The 27151-nt window shown below is 39.7% G+C and overlaps 1 protein-coding gene across 7 annotated transcripts in view; it reads left to right on the top strand.

Annotated features, from left to right (window-relative positions):
• The window catches only part of brd4 (bromodomain containing 4), a 176369-nt gene extending 164841 nt beyond the window's left edge, over positions 1–11528 (top strand). For all 7 annotated transcript variants that reach the window (XM_072248423.1, XM_072248421.1, XM_072248425.1 and 4 more), the window contains 5 exons: positions 1268–1433; positions 3415–3545; positions 6418–6644; positions 8379–8586; positions 9842–11528. In XM_072248423.1, the coding sequence (XP_072104524.1) occupies positions 1268–1433; positions 3415–3545; positions 6418–6644; positions 8379–8586; positions 9842–9910 (801 nt within the window). In that variant the 3' untranslated portion in view covers positions 9911–11528. The remainder of the gene's footprint in view (positions 1–1267; positions 1434–3414; positions 3546–6417; positions 6645–8378; positions 8587–9841) is intronic.
• The last annotated feature ends 15623 nt before the right edge of the window (positions 11529–27151 follow it).

The following is a 27151-nucleotide window of genomic DNA, read 5'->3' as shown; positions in this document are numbered from 1 at the left end:
GCACACTGACAGTCACATTTTAAGGCCAAACAGAATGGATGTGGAGGAGATGTTTCCAATAGTAGGAAGGATTAGGACCAGAGGGCACAGCCTCAGAATTGAAGGGTGTTTCCCTTAGATCAGAGATGAGGAGGTATTTGGTGAATCTGTGAAACTCATTGCCGTGTGTGACTGTGGAGGCCAAGTTATTGGGTATATTCAAAGCAGAAGTTCATGGGATCTTTATTAGTAAGGGCATTAAAGAAATGGGGAGAAGGCAGGTGAATGAGGTTCAGGGGCTAAATAAATCAGCTATGATGGAATGCTGGAACAGACTCGATGGGCAAAATGGCCTAATTCTGCTTCTATGTCTTTTGGTGTTAAAAGGCTTGTCATGACTTGTCTTCTACTTTGAACCCTCAACTAAGCCTGGGAAAATACTGCCTATCAGAGACTTCCAATGCATGAAGTATGGTTTGGAACTCTTAACACCATTTTTCAAAACAAAAATGCTATATTCCCTGCCTTGATGGACTGAATGTCCTTTTTCTGCTTCTACGCCTTATGTTCTTAAAAAGTTTGTCATGACAAGTCATGCTTGAGACACTTCGCAAGAGATGCTTCACTACTCAGTGTGAAGTGCCTCTGGTCTGAAATGCTTCTCTGCAAAGCTATCTGACCTGATTCCACCATCCCCCCCAGCATTTTTAGTTTTTAAATCTTCGGTCCTACCGAAGGTTTAGTTTGAGGGGTTAGCCACATCTGAAATTTGGAATGGTAGGCGGCATGCATACTTATGGGATCTAATTCAAGATATCATTTCAAGTAGAGATTTCTCTGGAAAAGCAGCAGCTCCCATCATGTTCAACAGTAAGTGAAGAGACCATAAGATTTGGATGGTCAGTCAACACGTGATGCAGTTGTAATAATGGCCCATACTTCCTTTGCCAGCCAGTGGACAGTCCTCCTTGCTCTTCCCACTCTCAGCATTGTTCCCAATGCTGAATTATGCTAAGACTGGGATTGGAACATGTGCCAGTGACTCAAAGGCAAAGAGCATTATAGGAATGAGTGTTAAGCGTAGGTTCCAGTATAGTTTTATCCCTCCACACTAACCTGCTAGACACTGCCCTTGTTTGACACTCCAGTTTATGTGTGCCATTTTGTTGTGAGCCACATGCCGTAGGAAATGTGTGGAGATACCATTAATTCACAATAGTTCGGAGGCTTTACCTCAACAGTTTTGGTTTGGATTGCTATGGTCTAAGAAATATATATTCTTTTGCAGGAACCCCGAACTCCGTCAATAGTACAATCACAACCAATGGTAAACATGAAAGAAGAGAAAAGTCACTCTTCACCTGTAATCAGAAATGAGCCATTTAGCCCTTCGATGCGCCAGGAGCCATCAAAACAGAGGGAGGGAAGCAAACCACCTCCACATATTGGTCACCGTAAGTAAACAGTAGGCTGTGGCACCGTTATAAGCTGTAGGGATCATATCGTTCCTTTGGATGTGAAGATAGTGCTTTGGTTATGCTTTTCCTCCAGAACAAGAGACATAATTTAAAAACATCAGAATTTTGCAATTTAGAGATAATCTTGGGGATTGTACAGGCACACTGTTGCAGCGCAACACACCAGCGTAATTCCCTGACCTCTGCTGTCCAAACAAATGGTCATTCATTCATTGAAGTTTAGATAACATTGTTCTGTGCAAAGTTGCTAATCACTGGTGCTGATAAAACAGTCACTGCTCTTCGTAGTAATTCATTGTACTTGAAAATATTTGGCAGCGATGAAAGTGCTGGGTAAATGCTAGATTTTAGTCTCAGCGTGGGAATTCATAACTTTCTGACTGATAAAATCATTTGGAGATGTGAACAAAACACTTGTGCAGATTGATTTCATTTGTGGCACAATAGTTGATGGTGAATGCTGCACAGCTCAAGTAGTCTGCATTCAATCCTGATATCTGGTGCTGGCTGTGTGGAATTTGCACTTTTTACCTGGAGCTGTATGGTTTACCCCAAGAGCTATGATTTTGTCGTACCTCCCAAAGTGCCAGTTGGAGTAGAAGGCTACAGTTGAATTGTTGGGATTGATCTGACAGCCAGAGTGGACACCCCTTAAATCATCACAAAATGAGATATTTCCTGCAAAAGTGGTACTTATAGAATTGGTTGTAAAGGGAATTTGGAATGTTTTGAAGTTGTGAAACACTGCTGCAGTACAAATCTTTTTATTGGCTTTGAAAACAACATGTAGATCATTAGCAGTATCTTTGAAGTTTTATCACTAAAACAAATTTATCTAGTTATTGTCATTTTTTTCTGCTAATGGGAACTTGTTGGAAAAAATCAGCTCAATTTTTTAAAAATATCAGAAATACTTTACAAGGATTTCTTTATGTGCTGAAATGTAAGTATCTTTGACTTATTTCAGGCTTTCTGTTATTTCAGTCAATGGGCAGCTTGAAGGTGGATGTCAAATGTGTCGGGGACTGATAGGCAGATGGATTGTTTCAGAAGGGTTTTTGATTTGAAGAGTTTTCTTTCTTTCAATCCCCATCTCTAGAACTAAAGAACAATCCAGCTTGTAACTTAAATGTTCACATTAATTTTCTATATGATGTCAAGTGAAAAAGTAACTGACTGAAGTTCTGCTGTCTGCTGAAGTGGAAGCATCTGTGTTCTTTCAAATCTTAAAATCCTTTGTTAGGCCAATCCCTCAATATTTTTGCAGAAATAAGAATACCGGTTTGAATATCTGATAGTTACAACCTTTCATTTTTGGGATCTTCATACAATTTTTTAAATATCTAATTTTCTATATTGGATGGACCCTGCTATAAAATTGGGGGAACTATGACAGAGTGGAATAGGTTTCAAAAAGATTTAACATTTTGTTTCCAATTTCTAGCTATTCCAGTCTCATTCATGGCTCATAAAACATTGAGATGGTCAAGCCTGCTCAGAGTACAGTATTTCAAAATTGAACTATGTGTGCCTATTTAAATTTAACCTGAAATGATTACAGCTCAAAAGCCCTGGCCTTGAAAAAGTGTGTTTATTTTCTTTTCTGTTTTGTATTTTTCATGTAGCTCCCAATGGTAAAAAATCTGTCCATAGATTTCCATTTGGTGTTCCTGCAAGAGAATAAATATATTGATTGTAATGCAGCATTTTTAACTGTGAAAAGTCTCTTCTGCCACTTTTCAAATCAATTATTTTGTCAGGTACCCTGAAAGGTTCAAAATACTATAGCTGTTATACATCTGAAATAAAACAGTAATGCAAGTGAGTTCAGTGCCCATTGTGGAGAGACAAAACACCAAACCTTGCTGATGTGTATATTTCCATCATTTTCTGTTTTATTTCAATACTTGTTGATTTAGGACAGTCTTTAGAAACACTGGGTATTTTCCTCCTGCAGGACCAGAGATGAAGCACATGGAAGTTGCAGGGCCAGTGATTCGACCTCCAGAACACAGCTCGCAACCTTCTCCTCAGGACAAAGACAAGCATAAGCAACAAACACCCAAAACTCCTGTCGCTCCCAAAAAAGTGAGAAGCTTTATGTTAACTGGTGATGTTATCCTCTTTCTGTTCCTTTCCCAAAGTTGCTGATTCTTGCTGGAATGTGTTTTGTGACTTGACCTTCCTCTGAGGCGTGGTGGTGAGAGTACAGTTCATAACAGTTGAGCCTAAATCTGCAGTGGCTTACATGAATTTAAGAATAGTAGGCCTTGTAGTTTTTCACCCCCGTTCTGCTATTCAGTCAAGCTATGCCACATTAGCAACATTTAAAAAGCCACCTAAATAAGCTTCAGACGGCCGTGGGCCAAGTACAGGCAATGGAATTGGCTTGCTGGATACTGTAGTCGGCATGGACAAGTTGGGCTGTAGGGCTGTATGACATAGATGATCTAAACTTGGTCTAGGTTTCAGTTTCCTGCCTGTTCTCGATAACACTCAGTTTTCCCAGTAACACAATCCCATCCATCCTGTTCTGCAACTGGTGATCTCAAACTATGGAGTAACAAGTTCCAGATATCATGACCACCTGAGGAACCTAGTGAGTTTTTACTGTACCACCGTTGAATGTTGAATATTTGATCATATTTGCCTCCGCTACCACTTTAGGATGCTCATTTCAAGCACCTCACCACTTGTGCTTTTAAAATGAAATTTTCTGCACACGTCTGCTTTTGAATTTCAACCCTGGGGAAACGATATAGGCTTTCTACTTCCTCTGTTTCTCTCATAATCTTACAAAACTTGTATCAGATTTCCCTCAGCTTTCATCAGTTCAGAAAAAAACAATCCAGATTTGCCCAATCTCTCCTAGCAAATGTCAATCTAATCTAGGGAGCATCCTGGTAAACCTCTCTCCACCTTCTCCAAAAACTCAACATCCTTCTTCTAATGGGGCAACCAGAACTAAATGCAACACGCTAGATGTTGTCTAACTAGCTTTTGAAAGCTGTAACACAGTGACTCCTGAAATTAATCCCTCAAATAATAAAGATAAGCTTGCAGTATTCCTTCTTTACCACCCTATCAACTTGTGTAGCCACGTTCAGAGATCTTTGGGCTTTCTCCCCCACTTTCTCTGTACATCAACACTGCTTTAGCAGTGTACTTTCCCTTTACATTTGATCTTCCAATGTGCAACACTTTACGTTTGCCCAAGTTAAACTTTGTCTGCCATTTCTCTGTGCATAATCTGCAGCTGATCTAGATCCTGCCTTTCTTTGCTAGTCGTCTATGCTATCCACAGCACCATTCTTTGTATCATCTACAAACTTACTGACCTACCCATCTAAATTTTCATCCAGGTCTTCAACATATAGCACTAATAGGTGAGATCCCAGGATGGATCTCTGCAAAGCATCACTAGTCACAGAACTCCATCCAGGAGTCCCTATTTGACACCACCCTCTTAAGCTCAAATTTCTCCTCATTATACTCTACCTGCCAAACTTCTCCCATTCACTTTATCTGCCTGGATTTTTTTCAATTTCTGTCACGTTCTGAGTTTGCTTTCCCTTTTCTTTGTGTATCAACAAATTTGTTCCTTCATCTAAGTTATTCATCTGGATTGTAAACAGTGATGTTTAGTACGGATCCCACAAATTTTTGCACTTTTTTTTTTACTCAGAAATGACCGGTTCATCACAAATAATTTTGCTACAATGAGTTCATTCTTTTATACATGCTCATAATTCACCCTAAGACCATGGTGTCTTAACTTTTTGTAGTAAATGTCTTTGTGATATTACATGCCTTTTGGAAATTGATATCCATTGTATCAATTCCCCTTTACTGGCCTTGCATGTTAGATCTTCAAAGAAATTTTAAAAGTTCATCAAAAATGATTTTCCTGTTCTTAAAGTATGTGGACTTTGATTGTAATAAGATCATCTAAAACTATTGGTGTTAGTTCCCTAATTTTTCCAAGCATTTCCTCAAAGATTGGTTGCAGGTTAACTAGCCGGTAGACTTTTTACTTCTGACTTCCTCCTTTCTTGAATAAGAGTGTTGCATTAGTGGTTTCCAGATATGAGCCTTTTGCTGAATATAAATGACTCCAGAAGGTCTAAGCAACATATGCACTATCTTTGCCACTGTTCCTTTTAGTACAGTAAGATGTACATCAGACTTGGGCTTGTTGGCCTTTACTCCTAGTTTGCCCAGTACCTTATTTTTCCAGTGATTGTCTTTTCAGTTTCTGTTATTGGGATGTAGTTTCTGTGTTGGTACTTTTATGCCTTCCTGTGTCAGGCTTTATATTTTCCTCCTGTATTTATTTCTAAGTCCTGATTTTAGATGCTGATAGTGCTTATAGTTGATTTCTGATTTTCTGTTGAAACAACACCTTTAACGGCTGTCTGCTCACATTCTCCAGCCTTTTGTCACTTAATTCCCACAGTGCTTCATATTCCAATCTCAGCATTCTGGCCTTGCTTTACTCAAGAATATTATCGGAGGATCCATTAAATAGTATGGCTGGCTTTATTTGACCCTTTTGTCCAGGGCCCCTGGGCGTAATAATTTTATAACTAAGATTGATTATGAGGGTTTCCCAATTTGTATAGTGTAGTCTCAAGTTGTGATTATCCCCTAAGCAATCATTTTGGAGTAAATGTTCATCTTAACTGTAATATTCCTGAATTGTATCTCTGATGTTTGATAATTCATTCTGAAGCAGTGATCTTTGGGTTTATGAGCTGGATGAATGAGATGTTCATTTACTTTTGGACTATTGTTAATACTTTTTTGTTTTTTAAGAAAGCTTGCAACACAATTTGTTGTTCAAGTTAATAAGCGTTAAATTGCACCCATGCTTTTATTTCCTTTCAGTTTCTCAGCTTCAGAGTTATTTGTACATTTTACCTTGATGAGCTTCTAAATTCTTTGTGCATGTGTGCTTTAGGATCTCAAGATCAAGAACATGGGCTCATGGGCAAGTCTCGTTAAAAAGACACCTTCCACTCCCTCGTCCACAGCGAAGTCATCAAGCGATAGCTTTGAGCAGTTCAGGCGAGCGGCACGAGAAAAGGAGGAACGAGAAAAGGCGCTCAAAGCACAGGAGGAGTACCGTAAGATGCAACAGGAGGCGGCAGAGAAGGAACGTCTCCGCATGGAACAGGAGCGACAGCGGCAAGTCCAGCCTTTGCACTTAAAACTAGCGAGCCTATGTTTTGTCCTGATGAAGGGTCTCAGCCTGAAACACCAACTGTTTATTCCCCTTCATCTATTCTGCCTGGCTTGCTAAGTTCCGCCAGCATTTTGTGTGTGTTGCTCAAGATTTCCAGCACCTGCAGAATCCCTTGTGTTCATATTTTGCCTTAGTTACTTATTATAAGTCAACTTTAATGTAGACATCTTTGGCTGCCTCTGCATATTGCCAGTCAGCAACCTTTGTGAACCTGTTCCACCTCAACATCTGCAATAGGTGTCTGGTCCCATGTAAGCTTACCTGATGAAAGTCAATTTTATTTTGTTCTGAAGGAGCACCAGATAAGGTCCTTTGTGGCTAACAGTTCATCTATCTCATCAGATCAGCGAGCTCTCTTTCTTGGTGGAGCTAACTAGTAATTATTGTCAGCGTGTGCTGTTTCTTCAGGTGCAATTCTGCAGAACATGGAATGCAGCAGGAGAAACTGAAATATTAGGTCTATAATAGCCAAGTTTCTTCTGTCAAAAAAAGAAACCCATTGCTTAAGTTGCTGTATGAATTGTGGATAAGTAACACTGAGATTGGGTAGTTTAGTTGTTACGTTGACAAGAGAATTCCGGCCAGTGTTTAGGAGCAAAAAAAAAATCACATCCAAATATTTCAGCTTGAGATGCAATTAGGTTTGTGTAAACTGTTTGTCCCATCCTTGAAGCCTGTGCTGTGTTAGGTACAGCACAGGTAGGTACCTATTACATGGAAATTAAACTCACACTTAAGTCTTTTTCCAACCTTATCTACATAATTTGACATTGAACCGGACATTTTCAGTTCACTGCATGTCACTGTTCAGTTCATTTGCTTGTCTGAGGTCCCAAATCTCTTTGTTTCCATGGTGGTGGCATTTTCAGCTCAGATTTTTAGCAAATAGTAATCAAGACACTTTTTTCTTTTTAAATCTTTTTATTGTTATATTATACAGAAAAAATAACGAGTACATTGAAGTAACAACACTTACAATGTCTCAAAAAAGACATTATCTTAAAGATCGAAAAAAAATTTTGTGATAACAAAAAAAACCTACTAAGCAGAAAAGTGAGGGAAAAGAAGAACCCATTAGGTGTACAATCCCGGAGTCATGCGTCATACAAAAAGCTTCTAAAAGTAAATATCAAACCGCCAGCAAGAAAAGAAAATGTACTAAAAAATTTACAATTAGATCGTGGAAAAATTATATCAATTAGCTCAAATGATAATAATGAGCAAATGAGCCCCATCTTTTCTCAAAATCAAATAAAGTTTCAAAGGTTCGACTTCTAATTTTCTCCAAACTAAGACATAGCATCACTTGAGAGAACCATTATGACAAAGTGGGAGCTGATGTATCCTTCCACTTCAACAAAATGGCCCTCCTAGCTATCAATGTAACAAATGCAATAACATGTTGGTCAGACACAGAAATACCATGAATATTTTGAGGAATTATTCCAAAAAGCACAGTTAATTTATTAGGTTGTAGACTAATTTCAAGACACTTTTAAATGTGCAAGGGAAACCCTAGGTGTGGGCGTACTTTGTTAAATGCTCCTCTGCAGGAAACTCATAAGCCACTTCGTTCAGTCTTACTGGGGTATATTTTAATATGACAGCAACTGATATGATTAAGTGAGAACTCAACTGAAGGACTGCAACTGAACAAATGCTGCTCTTCACTGCAGAAGTCGAGATGAGGAGGATGCTTTGGAGTGTGCCCGGAGAGCTCATGAGGAGGCGCGGAGGCAGCAGCAGCAACATCTTCAGCAGCAGCAGCAACAACAGCAGCAGCAACAGCAACAACAGGGCTCTCAGCCAACCTCACAGTCTATGTTGGATCAGCAGCGAGAGCTAGCGAGGAAACGGGAGCAGGAACGAAGGCGGAAGGAAGCAGTAAGTACACAATAGAATCCTGAACAAAACTCTGTCCCTTAGAGCCCGTGTTCATGGTCACTTCGTCTTCAGGATTGCAGTTAGCAGTGCATCCCTTAGTTAGCTAGGAAGTGGGGTGAAAAAATAGGCCTGATTTATTTTTAATTATTGTTCCCTGAATGTTTTTCTATTGACATCTCCTGGAAGATGCTTGTGCATGGGTATCATAAAAGCGTAGAAAAGGTTTCAACCTTTCTGTGTGTTACATGAGTTTTCACTTGCTGTTGACCACTGGGGTCCCTCAAGGGCCAGTGACCTTGAAGAAATTGCCACCTATGGGGCATGGTGATTTATTTTTTTCATTGGATTTTCCTGATTCGTTAAACATGCTGATTACAAAGAATAATACCATTAGCGTGATTGGTTAGTGTTTTAAATCTTAATCTTAGGGTAATATCTTGAATTTGACATTAAAATGTTAATCCTGATCAACACCTGTACAGCTAGTTTCAGAACATTTTGATGGTGAGATGGGGAAAATTCCTAAAATTCTTCGGAGAAGGAACTCTGGCTAGATGATTGGTGATTTGATTTTCTTTTGCTCTTTCTGTCTCTAATTTAGAAACTGAAAGTTACAAAAAAGGGACGTTATTAAAATAGGGCAAGCGGAATGGGTAAGAGGTTAGACCTTGAATCTGAATTGGCAGTGCCTCATTTGAAGCCATCGTTAACAGGTTTTAGCCCTGACTTGAAATTATGCACTTCTTTAGTCTTGTATCTATCACAGGGGTCTTTCATTGAACTTAGAAGAACATCTTGGCATGAACTGATCCTGCAATGCATTGGGTGTTGTCTCAGACTATAAACATGAATTACAAGCTCCTTGTCATTTAGCTAATATATGCAGGGTTGGCCATGTAGCCTTTAGAATAACACAACAAAATGCTGGAGGAACTCAGCAAGTCATCACTGCCTGGTCTGTTGAGCTCCTCTAGCATTTTGTTTGTCACTCCAGATTCCAGCACCTGCAGTCTCATGAGTCTCAGTGTCTTGTGTTTCCATGTAGCCTTTGAGTCTGGTCTATTGTTCAACTCTGCTTTTGTTCCTTGATTAACTAAAGGTTAGCTTGACAGCTCTTCATATTACTGAGTATATACAAAAAGCAATCAAATGAAAATATCTGGAAGAATTGAAGTTTGAAATTTAGCAAGACAGTGGATGAGCCGTGTGAACTGTATCACTGAACATTTTCTTACATCTTTTTACTGTGATTTAGATGGCGGCTACGATTGACATGAATTTTCAGAGCGACTTAATGGCAATATTTGAAGAGAATCTCTTCTGAGGGCTCCTTATTTGGGATATCCTGACTCTTGAAAGTACTACGGAACTGCTTTCCATGAGTTAAGTGGCACCATAGTGTTTCGGCCAGGTTCTTGGTGCACGTCTTTCTGCATGTGTGACCCAGTGAGTGAGCGAATCGTTCAGTCATTGCCTTGAATGGATGGATGGACATGGATGGACAGAAGTCTGCCTTACATTTAACCCACAATATAGGAATGAACAAATAGACAAAAAAAACTTATTGTTGTTTAGAAAACATGTGCACAAATGTGCGTCCAGCTTTCCGAATGATACTACTGTAAAGGGGGTGGGGAGGGGTTTACCCATTAGCTGCAAGGCTGTCCTCGCCAAACTCCTTCACTATGTATGAAAAGACACAATTACATTTTGATGTATTCAATCAAACAGGGTTTCACTGTTGCAGTGTCAGGGCCCTGTTTGCTGAACGGTTTTGCTGCATTGGTTCCATAAATCTAGTGCGTCTCCTTTCACTGCTCATGAGAGAACCGGGCGATACTATGATATATATATATATATATATATATATATAATATGTATATTATATATATATACATAAATAAAATGGGTGAATTCCCCTGTAATTGGGAAAACTGGCCCCTTCACTAAGTTACAACAGTATAATCTGGATAGACTATTTAAGCAGTGCAACTATGTTTTCATTACTTTTTTTTACAGTGCATAGTGCTGTCTGCAGGTTTTGTTTATCTACAGAGTTTTCAGATACTAGGCTCAGTATGTTCTGACAAGCCATGTGATGGTTATGGCAATACAAAAAAGGGAAAAAAATCGTATGTCGGAGGTTATGAGTTTAAACAGCAGTCCCATCTGAAGCATTTTTGTTTTTCCCTGTTTTAATTTCTTTTCTGCAGTGTTTGGGATCAAAGCTGGACTACCAACCAAAGTAGGTGAAATTGTTTGTCTCATTACCTCAGGAGATACGAATGTTGAATGGCACTGCTGAAACTGTTTTGTACTGTTGTCCCTCTGAATAGCAAAGATACAAGTGCTGACTTTCTTTTCTGCAAATAACCAGAGGTTTCAGCTGCCCTTGAATAGTGTCGAACCGATGCTGTATAGTGGGTATGGTTGGTGTGCGATGCTTAACTTGTATGTTCTGTGTAATTATAAACTTACTTTATTAATGTAGCAGACTTCCAATACGATTTGGGGGCCCAGGTGTGAGTTTTATCTTTATATGTTCAATTCTGGGCTTTTTTTTCTTCAGAGGGTTGTACAAAATAAACAAGCTGTTTCTGTGCAAGTGTCTCTTTAGTATTTGCTAAAAGCATCAAGTGAAGTGCTGGTTCTCCTAGTTAAACTTTGCAGCAAGAATTAGACGAGTGATTGTTTTATGGCAAATATGGCAATTTAAATTAATGTACCATTCCTCGTCTTTGCCTTTAAATATAATTTTATTTTTTCAGCTGTTTTTAATCCTTTTTCTTTTTTTAAAATGAACATATTTTAATGTGCCAAAATACCCACTATACAGTACCAGCTCCAGTGTTGGTAACCTCAGTTTAAAGTTGGTTTTACTGAGAGGCAGAAAATTGCATTTGGTCTGTATCAATTATTGAATAAACACACCTTTTATACAATACACTGGTGTCTTTTTCTTAAACTTAGAGACTGTTCTATTGGAGTGACTATTTATACCTGATTATCATGCTTTAAGTACACTGACAATACAGAATACTGATCAAATACCTTCACTAAAATCAAGCTGTCATTAAGAACTGAAAGTCACGTCTTTCAGGGAAAGAGTACGTTAGTTAAAAATCCATTTTTACATAACTCTACCATTAATCATCAGCGTTATTACCAGGACCATAGATACTTGACAAAGCTTTCGGATACTAACAGCCAGTTAAGAGGAGCTCAGTACATTATGTTGATAGAGTAGATGTATTGACAGATGACAATGTTGTAAAATCTGATTTTTCAGCAATAGTTTCACCTGGTTTAGTGGCCAACTTTCTCTGCCTTTTGACTTACAATGTGTTGGGGAAAGTTGTCCCTCAAAATTTATTCACAAGGGATGCAGCTTCTACTGTCCTTGAAATGTTGGAGAATAGTTTCCAAATTGTATTGCCTGAAATTTGTGCTAATGAATTTTAAAAGTGAAGAAGGTTGCAACTCTCTACGAGAAGAGAAAGATATATATGATTGTTTTTGAATTATTCAAAGAATCTTCTTCTCATATCTCAATGGCTTTTCTGCTGTAAGCTGCGGATTCTTCCATTGTTTACAAAGGATTGAGTTAAAGGCATAGTTCAATTTAGTTTTCCTCCAAATCACAAAGAAAAACTGGATATTTACCACCAAATTCGCTATGGCTTCAAAGTAAATTCAGAATTTTTTGAATCTTCCCAATCAATAGTAATGCTTCAGATCAGTTAATTCTGAAGCTGACAGTCATCCCTTGGAAATGGTGTAAAGTTATGAAACAGGTGCTTATTTGTCAACATTATGATGTGAGAATCAAATCTGGGGTTCCATGTCATTCCAACAGATTCAAAGTATCCTTTTGAATGGGGAAAGGCCATTTGCCTTTTCAGGCTTGTACTGTATCTTTAAAAAAACTACACAATTGGACCCATTTATCTACTCTAATCCTCGTAGCTCTGTAAATGCTTAGATTATCAAGTTTGTTCAGTACCATTTTTAAAGTTGTTATTGGGTCTATTTAACCGTTCAGGCAAAACATTCTGATTGGTGCAAATAGAATATTAATCATCTCCCAGTTCTTCTGGCATCTATAAGGTTGTGTACCCAAGTTAACAACTTTGTTTCCAGCAGAAATGGTCTCTTTGTATTCAGCATTTCAAATCGCTTTCTTAAAGGACTTATTTAACTTCTGCTCTGAGGAGACATCCTCTTACCTGTTAACATTCGTCATGTTATATTACTTACTGTGGAGACACTGGGAAAAGTAGTTCCCTGGGTGTGGTTCAGGTTGCAGCATTGACACCTTCTTGATGCTCAGCTTAGAGGAAGGGTGCTGTTACAATGAGTTTTGAGACAGTAAGGCAAGAAAATCTACCTTTCAGAACAGCACAATGATTAAATGGCTTATTGGCATTTAAGCGATGCTTTGCATTGTTTGCCAGTTTGATTTTTTTTGAATTAAATTCTTTGGAAAGTTTAAAAAAATATAGCTGGTGACCCTGCTCTGTATAGGTTTCTAAGGATTTTTTTTAAAAATTGGCATTTATTATGTAAATATCAAAGGTTAACTTGTGAAAGGTTTCATGAAGTCATTTTGGACACATACAATGTTGTACTTTCTGTGAGACATTAGCCCATTAGCTTTATTACTGCAAGGAGAAATTCTTAAAAGTTGATGGTTTGTGACACTGATTTCTGCAATATATAAAAATAGAAATTATAGTGTTTTAATTCCCCCTTTTGCTTTCTTCTCCCCCCAACCACCACCTCAAATATGCTTGAATAAAATAGTGTATGGCAACCATAACAAAATACTGGTCATGTCATTTTTAGCAGCTATCTGTCAGTCTGAAAAATGGGCCCCTGTAGGTTTTGACTAATAAAGTTTAGTCTTCAATCATACAATTTCCACAAACCTCACATGACAACCAGTGTGAAGTGAAAACCCCTCCTACAGTCCCATGTAAATGTGCATTTATTCTTTCACCCCCACACAACACTTTGAGCATAGCAGTTGAACTGTAACTGGAATGTCTAAACAACAGGCCTCAGACCATAATCCCGCAAACTGTCAACCCACCCTGTGAAGCTTGAGCAGATCTTTTCCATTCTTATCTATTGTTTTATTGCTCGGGTGAGGTGGATTGAACTATTGGTACAGTTGTCTCTTTCATGGATAAAATTTAAATCAAAATATATTCTGTAAAGTATTTTATCTTAAAATTTATGCAGACGCCTAGATTTATTGATGACCAAAAGAAATGAGACGTCTGCCTTTAGGGCTATCCTTAAAATTTTAACCCTTGTGATTTTACTTGGTTTATCAATGTTAAGGACAATATGCATTTCATTCCAGCAAAGATATAAATGTCTTGCCACTCGGAGGCAGGAGATTTTTGTGGTTATGCACAGGGTTTGACTAAATGCATCTTCACCTTCACCATGACTATCCAAATGACCGAATGTTGTACTTCATTAATGAACACCATGATTGACTGATATCCTTAGAAAACTAGGACAGAAAAAGTAACAACTTTTTGAGCTACTCTAGCACAGTTACACTGCTTTATTTTGAAGCGTCTTCAACTCTCATTAGTGGAGCTGGATAAATTTAGTTTTATAGTGCCCATTAGTTTTATTTGCACCCTTTTTTATTAACACAATTATTGATGAAATGAGATGCAGTTCCCTTTGTAAAGCGGATATCTTGATAACGTTTGTTGTTTTGGTTTCAAATTTAAATTGCAAAATGCTTTACAATCATATTCAATGTGGTGAGAATATATAACTATCAAATGTGATATTTGGAAACTAAGCTGGTGAAATGTAGCCAATGCGCACAAAATGCTGGAGGAACTTGGCAGAGAGGCAGCATATATGGAAGAGTATAGTTGACATTTCAGACTGAGACCTTTCATCAGGACTGGAGAAACATATGAAAAGGTGGGGGAGGGGAGGAAGAAATACAAGGTAGTGACTGGTGAAACTGGGATGGAGGAGGGGTGAAGTAAATAAAGAGCTGGAGAAGGGGGTATCTGATAGGAGAGGACAGAAAGCTGTGGAAGAAAAAGGGGGCAGGAGCACTAGGGGGAGGTGATGGGCAGGTAAGAAGATACTGTGAGAAATGGAAATGGGGAATTCCCTTTCTACTCTGAGGCCACACTCAGGTTGGAGGAGCAACACCTTATATTCTGCCTGAGTAGCCTCCAACCAGATGGCATGAACGTAGATTTCTCGAACTTCATGTAACGCGCCCCTCCCCGCTGCCCCACTTCACCAGTCCCCATTCCCATTTCCCTCTCTCACCTTATCTCCTTACCTGGCCATCACCTCCCTCGAGTGGTCCTCCACCCTTTCTTCCATGGCCTTCTGTCCTCTCCTGTTAGATTCCCCCTTCTCCAGCTCTTTACCTCTTTCAACAATCAACTCCCAGCTCTTTACTTCACCCCTCCCGGTTTCACCTATCATCTACTACCTTGTATTTCTTCCTCCTCCCCCACCCCCCCCCCCCAACCTTCTTGCTCGGACTTCTCATCTTTTTTACTCCAGTCGTGTTGAAGGGTCTCGGCCTGAAACATTGACTCTACTCTTTTCCGTAGATGCTGCCCAGTCTGCTGAGCTCCTCCAGCATTTTGTGTGTGTTGCTTGGACTTCCGACACCTGCAGATTTTCTCCTGTTTGTGATTGACCAAATGGAACATTTATCACTGTAGTCTGTGACCCTCTAATTATACCAGAAGTAATACTTCTGAAACGTCCTGTTAATTGTTTTATAGACAGATGCATCTGTACTTGATGTATCAATCATTTCTTATACATGCAATAGAAAACTGCCTGTTAGGGGAGGATAAAACTATGCATGAGAACTGTAGTGTTTCATTTATGTGAATGCCAAACATCTGGGAATAACTTCCAATTTTATTAGGATTTCATTTGGAGTATCCTAAAGTTATAGTTGATGTTGATGTTCAGTACACTCTTTGATCTTGGGTTACCAGTTGAAAATCTGGCAATGTTTATTCCACAACTGATATTTAGGACAAAAGGCGGTTTATTTTCCTTTCAACAGGAGTTGCTTGCTGTAAGTGCTCAGGGTTCAGTGGGTACTTTGCGCTCAATGGTATAAATATGTTCTGAACTGATGTCGTGCACATCAAACACAATGGATTGCAAGTGCTAAACGAAAACCTTAAAGGCATATTTTGGATTTTTTTAAAAACTATGTATTTAAACTGTATATGTATGCAGATAAAAATTATTTGTATTCAGATATTAGAAATAATAGCCTTTTTAATGTTTTAAATTGTACTTTAAATTTGCCAAATATTGTCAATTGTTAATAGATTAGCATTTCAGTCTGAGACTGAAGTGATTTCATTACATTCTGATTAAAACATTTAAAACTTTCAGATGTACACATTTATGGATTATACTCCAGTGTATTTTTAATCATTATCCAGTAATGTGATTTTTGTTTGTATCTTGCTCATTTCTTAGTGTGCATTTCAGCTCTTAAATGGGCTGCTTGCAGATGAAACTGTTTCGTTCATCAGACGTATTAAGTTTAATTCTCATGTTTGAGTTCTACATGCAGTGCACATTTTACACTATATTTAATTTTTTGTGGGCAATTTGACTTGCAGATTAACGGCATCAATGTGATGTAAACCAGTAATCAAATGATAGTTAGCTTTTTTAATGCAACACAATATGTCGCTCATATTCAAGTTCTAATTATATTAAATATGAAAATGCTTGTATTAAACATTTTGAAATATATGTAGAAAGAAATTATTAGATTTTCCCACTTGAATTACTGAAGTTTTTGTGCAGTATTGTTGAAATAAACATTTTTACTGAATATAGAATACTGAATTCCAATTTGGGATGTGACTGAATTGTGCAACAGTGTCAAAATCAATTGAAACTTTGACCAAGTTTGTTTTGCTGCAACCACTTAAAAAGAAAACTATCTGATCTGCATTGGCAGAATTTGTACTGCAGCTGATGGAAGTGAAAATTATCTAATTGTTATCTTGCACAATAATCCATCCACATGCCATCAGGAAAAGAAATTGCAATCATTCAGCTAATTGGGTACAAACCTCACAAGTGTCTAGTTAAGTGCAATATTGAGGAAGTGTTGGAATCTTGTATACTTTGAGATGACCCCAACTTTTTGTACTTGGGGTATAGACAGGGGGAAGATAATTCATTGGCCATCATAACCATTTCATTGGCTATACAATTTTATGGCAAATTACATTGTGAAACTTGTATAATGCAAGCTATTCATTTAGAAAGCACATGGCCAAGTGGTTAAAGCACTCAACTAGCAACCTGAAGGTCGTGAGTTCGAGCCCCAGCCGAGGCAGCGTGTTGTGTCCTTGAGCAAGGCACCTAACCACACAGTGCTCTGCAACAACACTGGTGCCAAGCTGCATCAGCCCTTGGACAACATCAGTGGCATGGAGAGGGGAGACTTGCAGTATGGGCAACAACCTTGCCCAGGCCTGCGCCGTGGAGAGTGAAGACTTTCCAGGCGCAGATCCATGGTCTCGCAAGACTAACGGATGCTTTATTATTATTTAGAAAGCTGATGACTAAATGTGTGGGAGCTATTTTGATGTTTAGTTCATAACCTTTTTCTTAATTTGGAATAAAGCCTTAGAATCTATTCCCATGCTGAACTTTAAAGGTGTGCACTTAGCATTTATATGTTGTCTTATTTTGTATGAAAGATGTGCATTTTTATCAATTCTCCTTGCCAGTTTCCTGCAGTTGTGGAACTCCAGTGTAACCTTAGGTCCTCGGTGATTTTTCTATGTTATGCATGTCTTCATTTATAGATACCAATCTTGATGATACAAATTCATTGGGTTAGAGACTGAGGAATCATTTTTCATTTGACTGGAATAATTTAATCCTTGAGTTGATTAGCGAGTTTCAGGTAACTTTCCACTATAAAAGCTGAGAGTTTTAGGTTTAGAACTTCCTAAGCACTTTGTTCTTTATTCCACCTTCCTAAAGTTACTTAAAACAATTAACCATTTGTCAGGAAAGTTTGGTCTTCATTAATTTTCACTGAGGAATACAATGTACTATATAAGCACCATATAAAGGCAACCTAACATTGTTTACTTTCCTATTGATCTGATTGGTCTACTACAATAAAATGTGGGAAGTATCCTTATGGTAATGTATTTGTAACAAATGGACGTTAAAGGCCAGCTGAGGAAGGATCCAGGTCCACAGCCACACAGAAAGCTTAATCACAGATGCACTATTATATGACTTTCCATGTGAGATTGTGTTCTCTGCCGTTGAGAATGGAAGGAGAATCATATGTTCCAAGTTTTATAATGACATTTGTAGCAACATGGAATCATGTTACTCTAATATGTAGTTTAAGAGTCATATACAGATACCTATTCCTCAATTTACAAAAGTTTTTTTTTAAATTTTGTAAAACACTATTGATTAGGGAATGTGCCTCGTGTGTTTAAAAAAAAAACAGCTACAACAAGTAGCACAAAAGTCTTTATCCATAGGAAGAATAATAAAACTTATCCCTTTTTGATTTAAGATATCCTGCCTAAAAAGAGAGGATCATTCATTGATCTAAAGTGCAAAACACCAAAATGAACAGTGGTCCAACCGTGGCTATTGAGAAATTAAAGATGATAGCCTTTTCCTTTTTTCAGTTCCTTCATCTCCACTGCATCTATTCCTAGGATGTAGCTTTCCTTTCTAGAACATCAGAGGTGTCCTCCTCCGTCAAAGAACAAGTTTTCCTTTCCTCTGACATTCACACACCCCCATTTCCCAAATTCTGTGATCTCACCATCTTTCCGCCACCTTAACAGTGATAGAGTTCCTCTTGTCCTTTCCTTACCACCCTGTGTGACTGCATCCAACACAATTTTCTCTGCAACTTCCGCCATCTCTAAAGGGATCCTAACACTAAACATATTATTATATCCTCCCCCCTCTCTCCGCTTTCCACAGGGAATGCTCCCTCCATGATTCTTTTGCCATTCACCCCTCCCTACTAATCTACCCACCCGGCACTTATCCCTGCAAGTCGCCAAAGTACTACACCTGTTCATTCACCACCTCACTCACCTCCATTCAGGGCACCCAAACAGTCTTTCCAGGTGAGGCAACACTTCACCTACGAATCAGCTGGGGTTGTCTCTTGTGTCTAGTGCTCAAGATGTGGCTCCTTCTACATTGGTGAGACCCATTGTAAATTGGGGAACCACTAGGTCGAACACAATCGATTATTTCTGGTTTTAAAAAAAATCCCTCTCCCTCCCCTCCTCTTCCATTCCCCACTCCAGCCCCTTTCCTCTTCTCACCTGTCTGTTGCTTCCCCCCGGGGGGGAGGGGGGTCCTGTCTCCTTCCCTTTCTGCTACGTTCCATTCTCCTCTCCCATCCAATTCCTTCCTCTCCAGCCCTTTACCGTTCTTATTCTGTTGTCTTTTCTCCCCCCCCCACTTCCTTTCCAGTCCTGAACAAGGGTCTTAGCCCAAAATGTTAACAGTTTATTCTTTTTGAACTGATATCAAAATAACAATCAATATTGGAAAAAATTCATGATTCAGAATTGGTAAGAAAAAGGAAAGTATGAGACTAGGTTAGCTAGAAACAAAAATGAGCAGTAATATCTAGCATGAATGTGTAACAAAAATAAAGGATTAGTCAAACTTAAAGTGGGCTCCTTACAGGCCAAGAATGTGGAAATTATAAATAAGGAAATGGCAGAGAGGGCAGATATAATTTCTGACTTCACAGAAGATCACTACAGAAGCAATTGAGAACTCAAAACTGTGTAAATGAGGAATGAAAAAATTAGCATTGGTAAAATCAATACGGGTTTGAAATTTGTTAAATCCTCATTTTCTAATGCTCTGTGTAGCAGCATTTTCAGTGGCATGGGCATGGATATGGTGTATGCACTGGTTCAAAGTACATGTCACCTCATACAACCCTGAGATTCTTTCTCTGCAGGCATACTTAGCAAATCTATGAACAGTAAACATCGGGAACTGTTAACTGTAAAACTGCAAATGCAGATGTAAATAAATAGTAATGAATAACGGCATAAATTAACAATACAACTTGGTTGGCATCTTACAATTCTAAAACTGTTCCCAAAGACTACAAGGTAGTAAATGTAACACCACTATTTGAGAAGAGGGTAACATGACAATAGGAAGCGAGACCAATTAGACGAGCATCATGAGAAGGGAAATTGCTGGAATTCATAATTAAAGGAATAGTAATGGCTCTTAGGAAATAATAGGGTTAACATAGACTCATGAAATAGATCACTTTTATATCTTAATAAGAAGAATGGACAACAGTAAACCAGTAGGTTGAGTGTATTTGGATAACCTTCAGGTTTTCAAAAAGGTGGCAGGAGGTATTGAACAAAACTGGGGAATGTGATCTTGGGATAATATACTGGCTTGGATTAAAGGTTAATAAATGGTCAGAAAATGAGTTTTTTAAATAAAGAATTTTAAAACATAACAACAATGGATTTTTTATTTACAGGTTGGAAAGCTGACTAGTGCCATATGATTGTCCAATCCAATTATTTGTTTAACCTGTTTCACGCACTGGATCCTTGATTCTTTTTTGTACTATTGTCTCAATCCTTCCAAAGTGGATAACCTCTTATTTCCATCTATCAGCTTTACGCCTGTGCATTTAATTCATCTATATTATTTTGCACATTCCTTATTTCTTTCTGCTAACCCACCTATTTTATACCATAAGTAAATTTGGCTCCAGTCCTTCCCGTCCATTCAGGTCAAAAATACAGACTGCAACAATATGAGGACCTTGTGGTGATCCTGATAACAATCTACTGATTCCAGAGGTAGAAGTGACATAGTTATCCCTATCTCTGCTGGTTAGAGAAACCCCTGTTGCCCCTATCCTGCAATTCTTTCTTTGTGCAGTACTTTATCAAATGTCTTCTGGCGATTCAATTACAGTCTGCTCTCTCCCCTGCCCCCAACTCTGTTTTCCATAATGGAGAAGCCATGTCATTTACATGTGTCAAGGAAGTCTATATTTCTTGCTAATGTTATATTTTATTTATTTTTATTACAGTGAGAATGTTTTATTTATCTCAAAATTTTAGGTAGTGAGTTTTGAATTCTATAAGGGAATTTTTTGATTACCTGTGCAGCTGTAATGCAGGGTCACCTGTACTCTGCATTTCTAGTTCCTCCTTATCCACCCTGTTTAAATGAAGTTAATCTAGGAAATGCCAGGCAGTATATATGCAACAAGTTCATAATGTATTAGTGAAATTAGGCCTGTATCTGCTTTATGGGATTCAATGTGAGCTATGCCTGTTATAGGACTCTGTGTCATATTTAGAGTGAAGGTGGAGAGTCAATTGGACTTCTGTCCTTTGGACGATGGCAACTTCCTTGAGCGTTGGTGGAGCTGCCCTCGTTCAGACAAGTGGAGAATATTCCATTGCACTTTGTGGAAAGTGTAAAGGATATCAGGAGGGAAGTCTATGCAGTCTACCTATCTAACCTTAAAGATTAAATGCAAACCACGCGCTAGTTCAAATCCAAATCACGCGCTAGTCTTGACACCAACATCATGGGGTCGAGCTCCTCATCGACGCCAACGATGGGCGAACAACAAAGATTAAATTAGCTTTTTTTTTTGAAACATACAGTGAAATGTGTGAATTGTGATAACAACCAACATATTGTAGTCTAAGTATGTGTCGGTGGCAGTCCACAAGAGTCACCTTGCTTACAACACCAACATAGCATGCCTATAAACTACTAATCCTAACCTGTAAGTCTTTGGAATGTGGGAGGGAAACGGAGCACCTGAGGAGACCTCCTCAATCACAGGGAGAACGTACAAACTGGAAATTGAACCTTGATCACGGGCACTGTAAAATGTTATGCTACCACTGTGCCACCTATATGCACAACCTATGACCTCTCTTGCAGCTACAATACTTAGTTGCAAGAAAGAATTACTGAACCCTTTGCAGTTACCTGGTTTTCTGAATTACTCATAAAATGTGCTGTGATTGTCATTTAAGTCAAAATAATAGACAAACATAATTTGCCTAAACTAATTACACACAAATAATTGTACTACTACTTGTCAATACTGAGTACATCATTTAAACAATCAGTCTAGGTTCAAAAAATATGTGAACCTCCGGGTAATGCCTTTACAAAAGCTATTTGGAGTTGTATTCCAATCAATGAGATGAGATTGGAGGTGTGCATTGTAGAGGTGCCCTGCCCTATAAAAAAGACATACAAAGTCAGGTTACTGACTGAGTCTGTTCTTCTCAAGAAAGGTCTATTTCCATGCCTCAATCAAAACAACTTTCAGAGGACCTTAGAATAGTTGAGGTGCATGAAGCTGGAAAAAGCTACAAAAGCATTTCTAAAGACCTGAGTGTTCATCAGTCCACGGTAAGAGAAATTGTCCACAAATGGAGGAGACTGGGTACTGTTGACTTGCTAAAGTCTCTGGTCAATGTATCTACTATCAGAAAAACACCGAACAAGAATGGTGTTCATAGAAGGGCACCACAGAGGAAACCACTGCTCTCCAAAAAAATTGCCACATGTCTCACGTTTGCAAAAGACCACCTGGATGTTCCACAACACTTCTGGGACAATGTTCTGTGGACAGGTGAGACAAAAGTTGAACTTTTTGGCAGAAATCAGGAATGTGATGCAGCTGCACGATGTGGGAGCTGGTGGACCCCATCGTGGTTCCTAGTGACCGCATCTGCAGCAAGTGCTGGCTGCTCGAGGGACTCAAAGTTGATTACCTGCATTCTGAGCTTCAAACACTGACACATCAGGGACAGGGAGAGTTACCTGGATTCTCTGTTTCGTGAAGTTGTCACACCAATTAAATTCGTCTGCGGTCAGGGACAAGAGGGTATGACTGTGAGTAAGGCAGGTAGTGAGATCCAAGAGATAGCGCTGGAGGAGCCTCAACCCTTGAGCTTGTCCCAACAAGTCTGGATTCTTGCTCCCTGTGTGGATGAGAGTGGCAGTGATAGGAAGAATAAGTAACCTAACTGGGTCTGTAGTTCAGAGAGCCATTCAATGGTGGGGGGGGGCAGAGAAGAGAACTGTAGTGGTAATTGGGGATAGTATAGTCAAGGGAATAGACAGAGTTCTCTCATGAGGATACAGCATCCCAAGGACTGTGTAGTTTGCTTGGTGCCTGGGTTCAGGACATCTTATCTGACCTGAAGACGAACTTGCAGTGGGAGGGGAAAGATCCAGTTGTCGTGGTCCACGTGGGTACCACCAACACAGGTAGAATGAGGAAAGAGGGAATTTGAGCAGCTGCGCACTAAATTAAAAAACAGAACCAAAATGGTAGTAATCTCTGGATTACTCCGGATTCACGCAAGGTGTCCCAGAGAAGTTGATGAACTGAAACAGTTTTGTATGGAGGAATGGTCTAATCTTCCTCCTCACCATTGTACAAGTCTGATCAGCAGCTACAGGAAATGTTGGGTGGAGGTTATTGCTGCTAAAGGCGGCTCTACCAGTTAATAAATACAAGGATTCACATACTGTTCCAGCCTTAAATATGAATATGTTCAATAAAGACAATTGTCTGTGTGTTATTAATTTAGGCAGATTATGTTTGTCTATTATTGTGACTTAGCTGAAGTATTTTATGAGTAGTTAATAAGGAAATCCAGGAGTTGGTCATTGTTTGGCACAAATGTTTTCTTTCATCACTTATCAGCCTGCAGTTGAGGCAGGGGCTGTTCTATTTACTGAGGAGCTTCAAATGGAATTCAACATTTTCCAATCTGATTGATGGAGGTTAACTGATGAAAAGGCTGAAACTGGCTTTCCGCAGGACTCACCTGTGATTCTGTTGTCTGTTCATCCCTCCCCTCGTATCTCCCTCCTAGCACATATTCCTGTAAACAAGCAATGCTACACCTGCCCACTCACCTCCACTCAGGGCCCTAAACAGTGCTTCCAGGTGAGGCAATACTTCACCTGCAAATCGGTTGGGGTCATTTATTGAATCCAGTGGTCCTGAAGTGGCCTCTTTTACACTGGTGAGAACCAATCTGAACCACCCTGCCAAGCACTTCTGCTCCATCTGCTAAAAGTGGAATTTCCTGGTCACCAACTATTTTAATTCCTTTTCCCATTCCTATTCTGACACCAGTCCATGGCCTTCTCCTCTACCATGATGAGGTCACTCTCAAGATAGAGGAGCAACACCTTATGGTCTGGCTAGGTAGCCTTCAACCCGATGACAGGAACATAGACTTCTCCTGTTAATTTTTCTCCTTCTATTCCACCATTCTGGCCTTCTACCTCTCCTCACCGGCCAATCATCCCCCCCCCCCCGGTGCCACTCCTCCTTCCCGTTCTCCCATGGACCACTCTCTCCTCATATCAGATTCCTCCTCCTCCAGCTTTTCTTTACCTTTCGCACTCATATGGCTTAACCTATCACCCTGCTTGTCATCCTTCCCCTCCCCCACCTTTTTATTCTGGTAGCTTGCCCTTCCTTTCCAGTCCAGATCAAACGTCTTAGCCCAAAAATTGACCGTTTGTTCGTTTTCATTGATGCTGCCTGACCTGCTGAGTTACACCAGCATTTTGTGCTTTGTTGCCCAGGAAACTGTCCTGATGAACTGCAGTAAAATCCTAGGACTGGAATGATGAATTTTTAAATAATCTTTAATTATTTTAGGAATTATTGAAAGAATGGCTCAACTATTGCAAGGTTTTCCCCGTGAGCCTCAGGTCCCACACAGCCAGGTTCAGGAACAGATATTACCCTTCAACCATCAAGCTCCTGAACAGGTGTGGATAACTTCACTCACCACAACCCTGAACTGATCACTTAAGGTAACCAATTGACTCATTTTCAAGGACTCTACAACTCATGTTCTCAGTATTATTTATCTACCGTATTTATTTTTCATTCATTGTTTTGTATCGTTTGTCTTTTGCACATTGTTCACTTGTCAGCCCAGAAGTTCGTTTTATGTCAAAGTACGCATGTGCAATACAACTCTGATATTTGTCTACTCCATATAGCCATGAAATACAAAAAGACCACGGGCATTTCTGAAAGAAAAGACACCAACTTACCCCACCCCCGGCACGAAAAAGAAAAACAAATCTCACAGACCCCAAAATCCCCCTCCCCCCGCAGCAAAAAGCGGTCGCAATAACAATCAACCCCCCCCCCACTCCCAGAAAAGAACAGCGACAAGTAGCACCAAACCTCTAACTCCCCCGTCCCTTACGCACAAACATTCACAGACCACTCACCCACCCGCCAATTGTCCACAAGAAAGAAAACACCGAGAAACTGAAGGAAACCAATATAAAGTACAGGCCAATAATCACATACATCTCAGAATATGGGAAACGCCTTTTCTTCCCTATGTGTGGAGAGCGGCCGCACGAACTCAGTCCTTCCGTGAGGAGTGACCGCCGACCCGTCTCTGTAGCGAGCCATCGCTGACCACCCCGCCCCCCCCCCGGCTTTCCATTCACTTTGATTCTTCAATCTTCCTTGTTCTTCATTCAATCTATTGCATTTTTGATTTGTTTTGTGAATGCTTGCAAGAAAATGAATCTTAGGTTAGTATATGGTAATATCTCCATACCTTGATACTTTTAGCTTTGATGCCAGCTGACTTCAGTTTTACCGGGGTAGTTACACGTGGGAGGATACTGCACTGATTTCACTCTAATTCACCTCCTTGGTGCATTTTGAACGCAGGATGTGATGAAATCTGAGGCTACGTCCACACTACGCTGGATAATTTTGAAACGCTGGTTTCGAGTAAAAACGGCAGGCGTCCACACTAAGCGTTTTTCAAAATATCTCCGTCCACATTAGACGGATATTTGGGCGAATCTCCTCCCACTGAGTATGCGCAGGACACAGAAAACAAGCGAGAAGGTGCGCGTTTGTCCAGTTACAGAGTAGAAAATACTGGAGCGTATGGAGGCAACCGACGGGGAGTTCACGGACAGTATGACGGGGCTGACGACGAACACTGAAAAACTGTTGCATTAATAAAGCAACTTGTTAAATGTATAAAACATGACTGCGTCAGTATTATCTTGTATCTCTATACAATGTTACATTAGGCTGTTACACATCTATTGTCAGAGAAGTACTTGCATAAATAGGTAAACCACCTTGGTTCTTGATCCTCCAAAATATTCCGCATGGAATTTAAACTGGAGGTGGCGGAGGGTATTTTCTGTCCTTACCTTCATACAAGCAAGGACAGAAAACAGGGCAAAGTGAGTATACTTACTTATTCAGTAAGCTATGGGTCGAAGTATTTGGTGAGTACATTTCTAACTCTTCTGGCTTCAGTCTCGTTGCCGTCTGTTCTGAAATTGTTAGGTTCTGCGAAACGCAGAATCAAATATCGCTGTGATGATTGTACGCTCGTCCACACTACGCCGGATAATTTTGAAAACGAAGCTTTTTTTCCTGTTTTGACCCTCCGTCCACACTGAACCGGCGTTTTTAGCCCCCGAAAACGGAGATTTTCAGAAATGATCTCCAGAGTGAATAAATCTGAAAACGCCTAATATCCGTTGCAGTGTGTACGGGGTAACCGAGCTTTTTAAAACCGCTGTCATGACGTGCCGGAACAAATGGTGGCAGCCCGGCATTTCATTGTTTTCTTCTTATTATTCTTATCCTTATTATTATTACTACTTTATTGTTTAGAGCGTACAATCATGTGTGGTACAACCAGCTGTGTGGTACTCCTGGCACCAGCAAGCAAGCTGTTGTTAAGCATCACTTTATAATGGCCCCATCGTTAGGTTTCAAAGGAAGGTTGATTGGGTACTAAGCATCTGGAATTGGGCATGTATTTTTTTTTGTTGCTGTCAGGGCAACGGCTTAACACTCGCGTGTTTGATGGCTGTGGATCTCTGAACTCGAGGGTTCAGAAGAATGTATTGCGGGGGTGGGGGAAGAGAGGGATGAATGTTATTGAGATCTGCCGAATGCTGAATGGCTTGGACAGAGTGGATGTGGAAAAGATATTTCCATTCATGGGAACATTTAGGATCTTGCGACATAGCCTCGGAATCAAGAGACGTTCCTTTTAGAATCAAGATGAGGAGGAATTTCTTCAGCCAGAAAGTGGTGAATCTGTGGAGTTTTTTGTTCCCACAGAGGGCTACGGCGGATAAGTAAATTTTAAAAAAATAGAAATACAGTGCGGTACAGGCCCGTCTGGTTCAGTTTAAAGGGCCGAACCTTTAAACCAGAGGTTAATAGGATCTCGATTGGTGAGGGGGTTACGGGGAGCAGGTGGTTGAAAAACATTTTCTTTAATGGCCGTAACTGAACATTAGAGCCGAGTCCATGGGTTGGACGGCCTCTTGTAATATCCTGAGGAAATTACAAGGTGAATCACCATATTGTCAGTTCGGACTTTGACACAAAGACTGGGATTTCCTTTGGCTCTTGCTGCGTGCACTCCAAAGCTCTTTGGAC

This window comes from Mobula birostris, chromosome 32 (genome assembly GCF_030028105.1).
Source record: "Mobula birostris isolate sMobBir1 chromosome 32, sMobBir1.hap1, whole genome shotgun sequence".
Classification (NCBI taxonomy): Eukaryota; Metazoa; Chordata; class Chondrichthyes; order Myliobatiformes; family Myliobatidae; genus Mobula; species Mobula birostris.
Note: the sequence above shows the minus strand (reverse complement) of the source record. Positions and strands in the feature narration are given on the sequence as shown.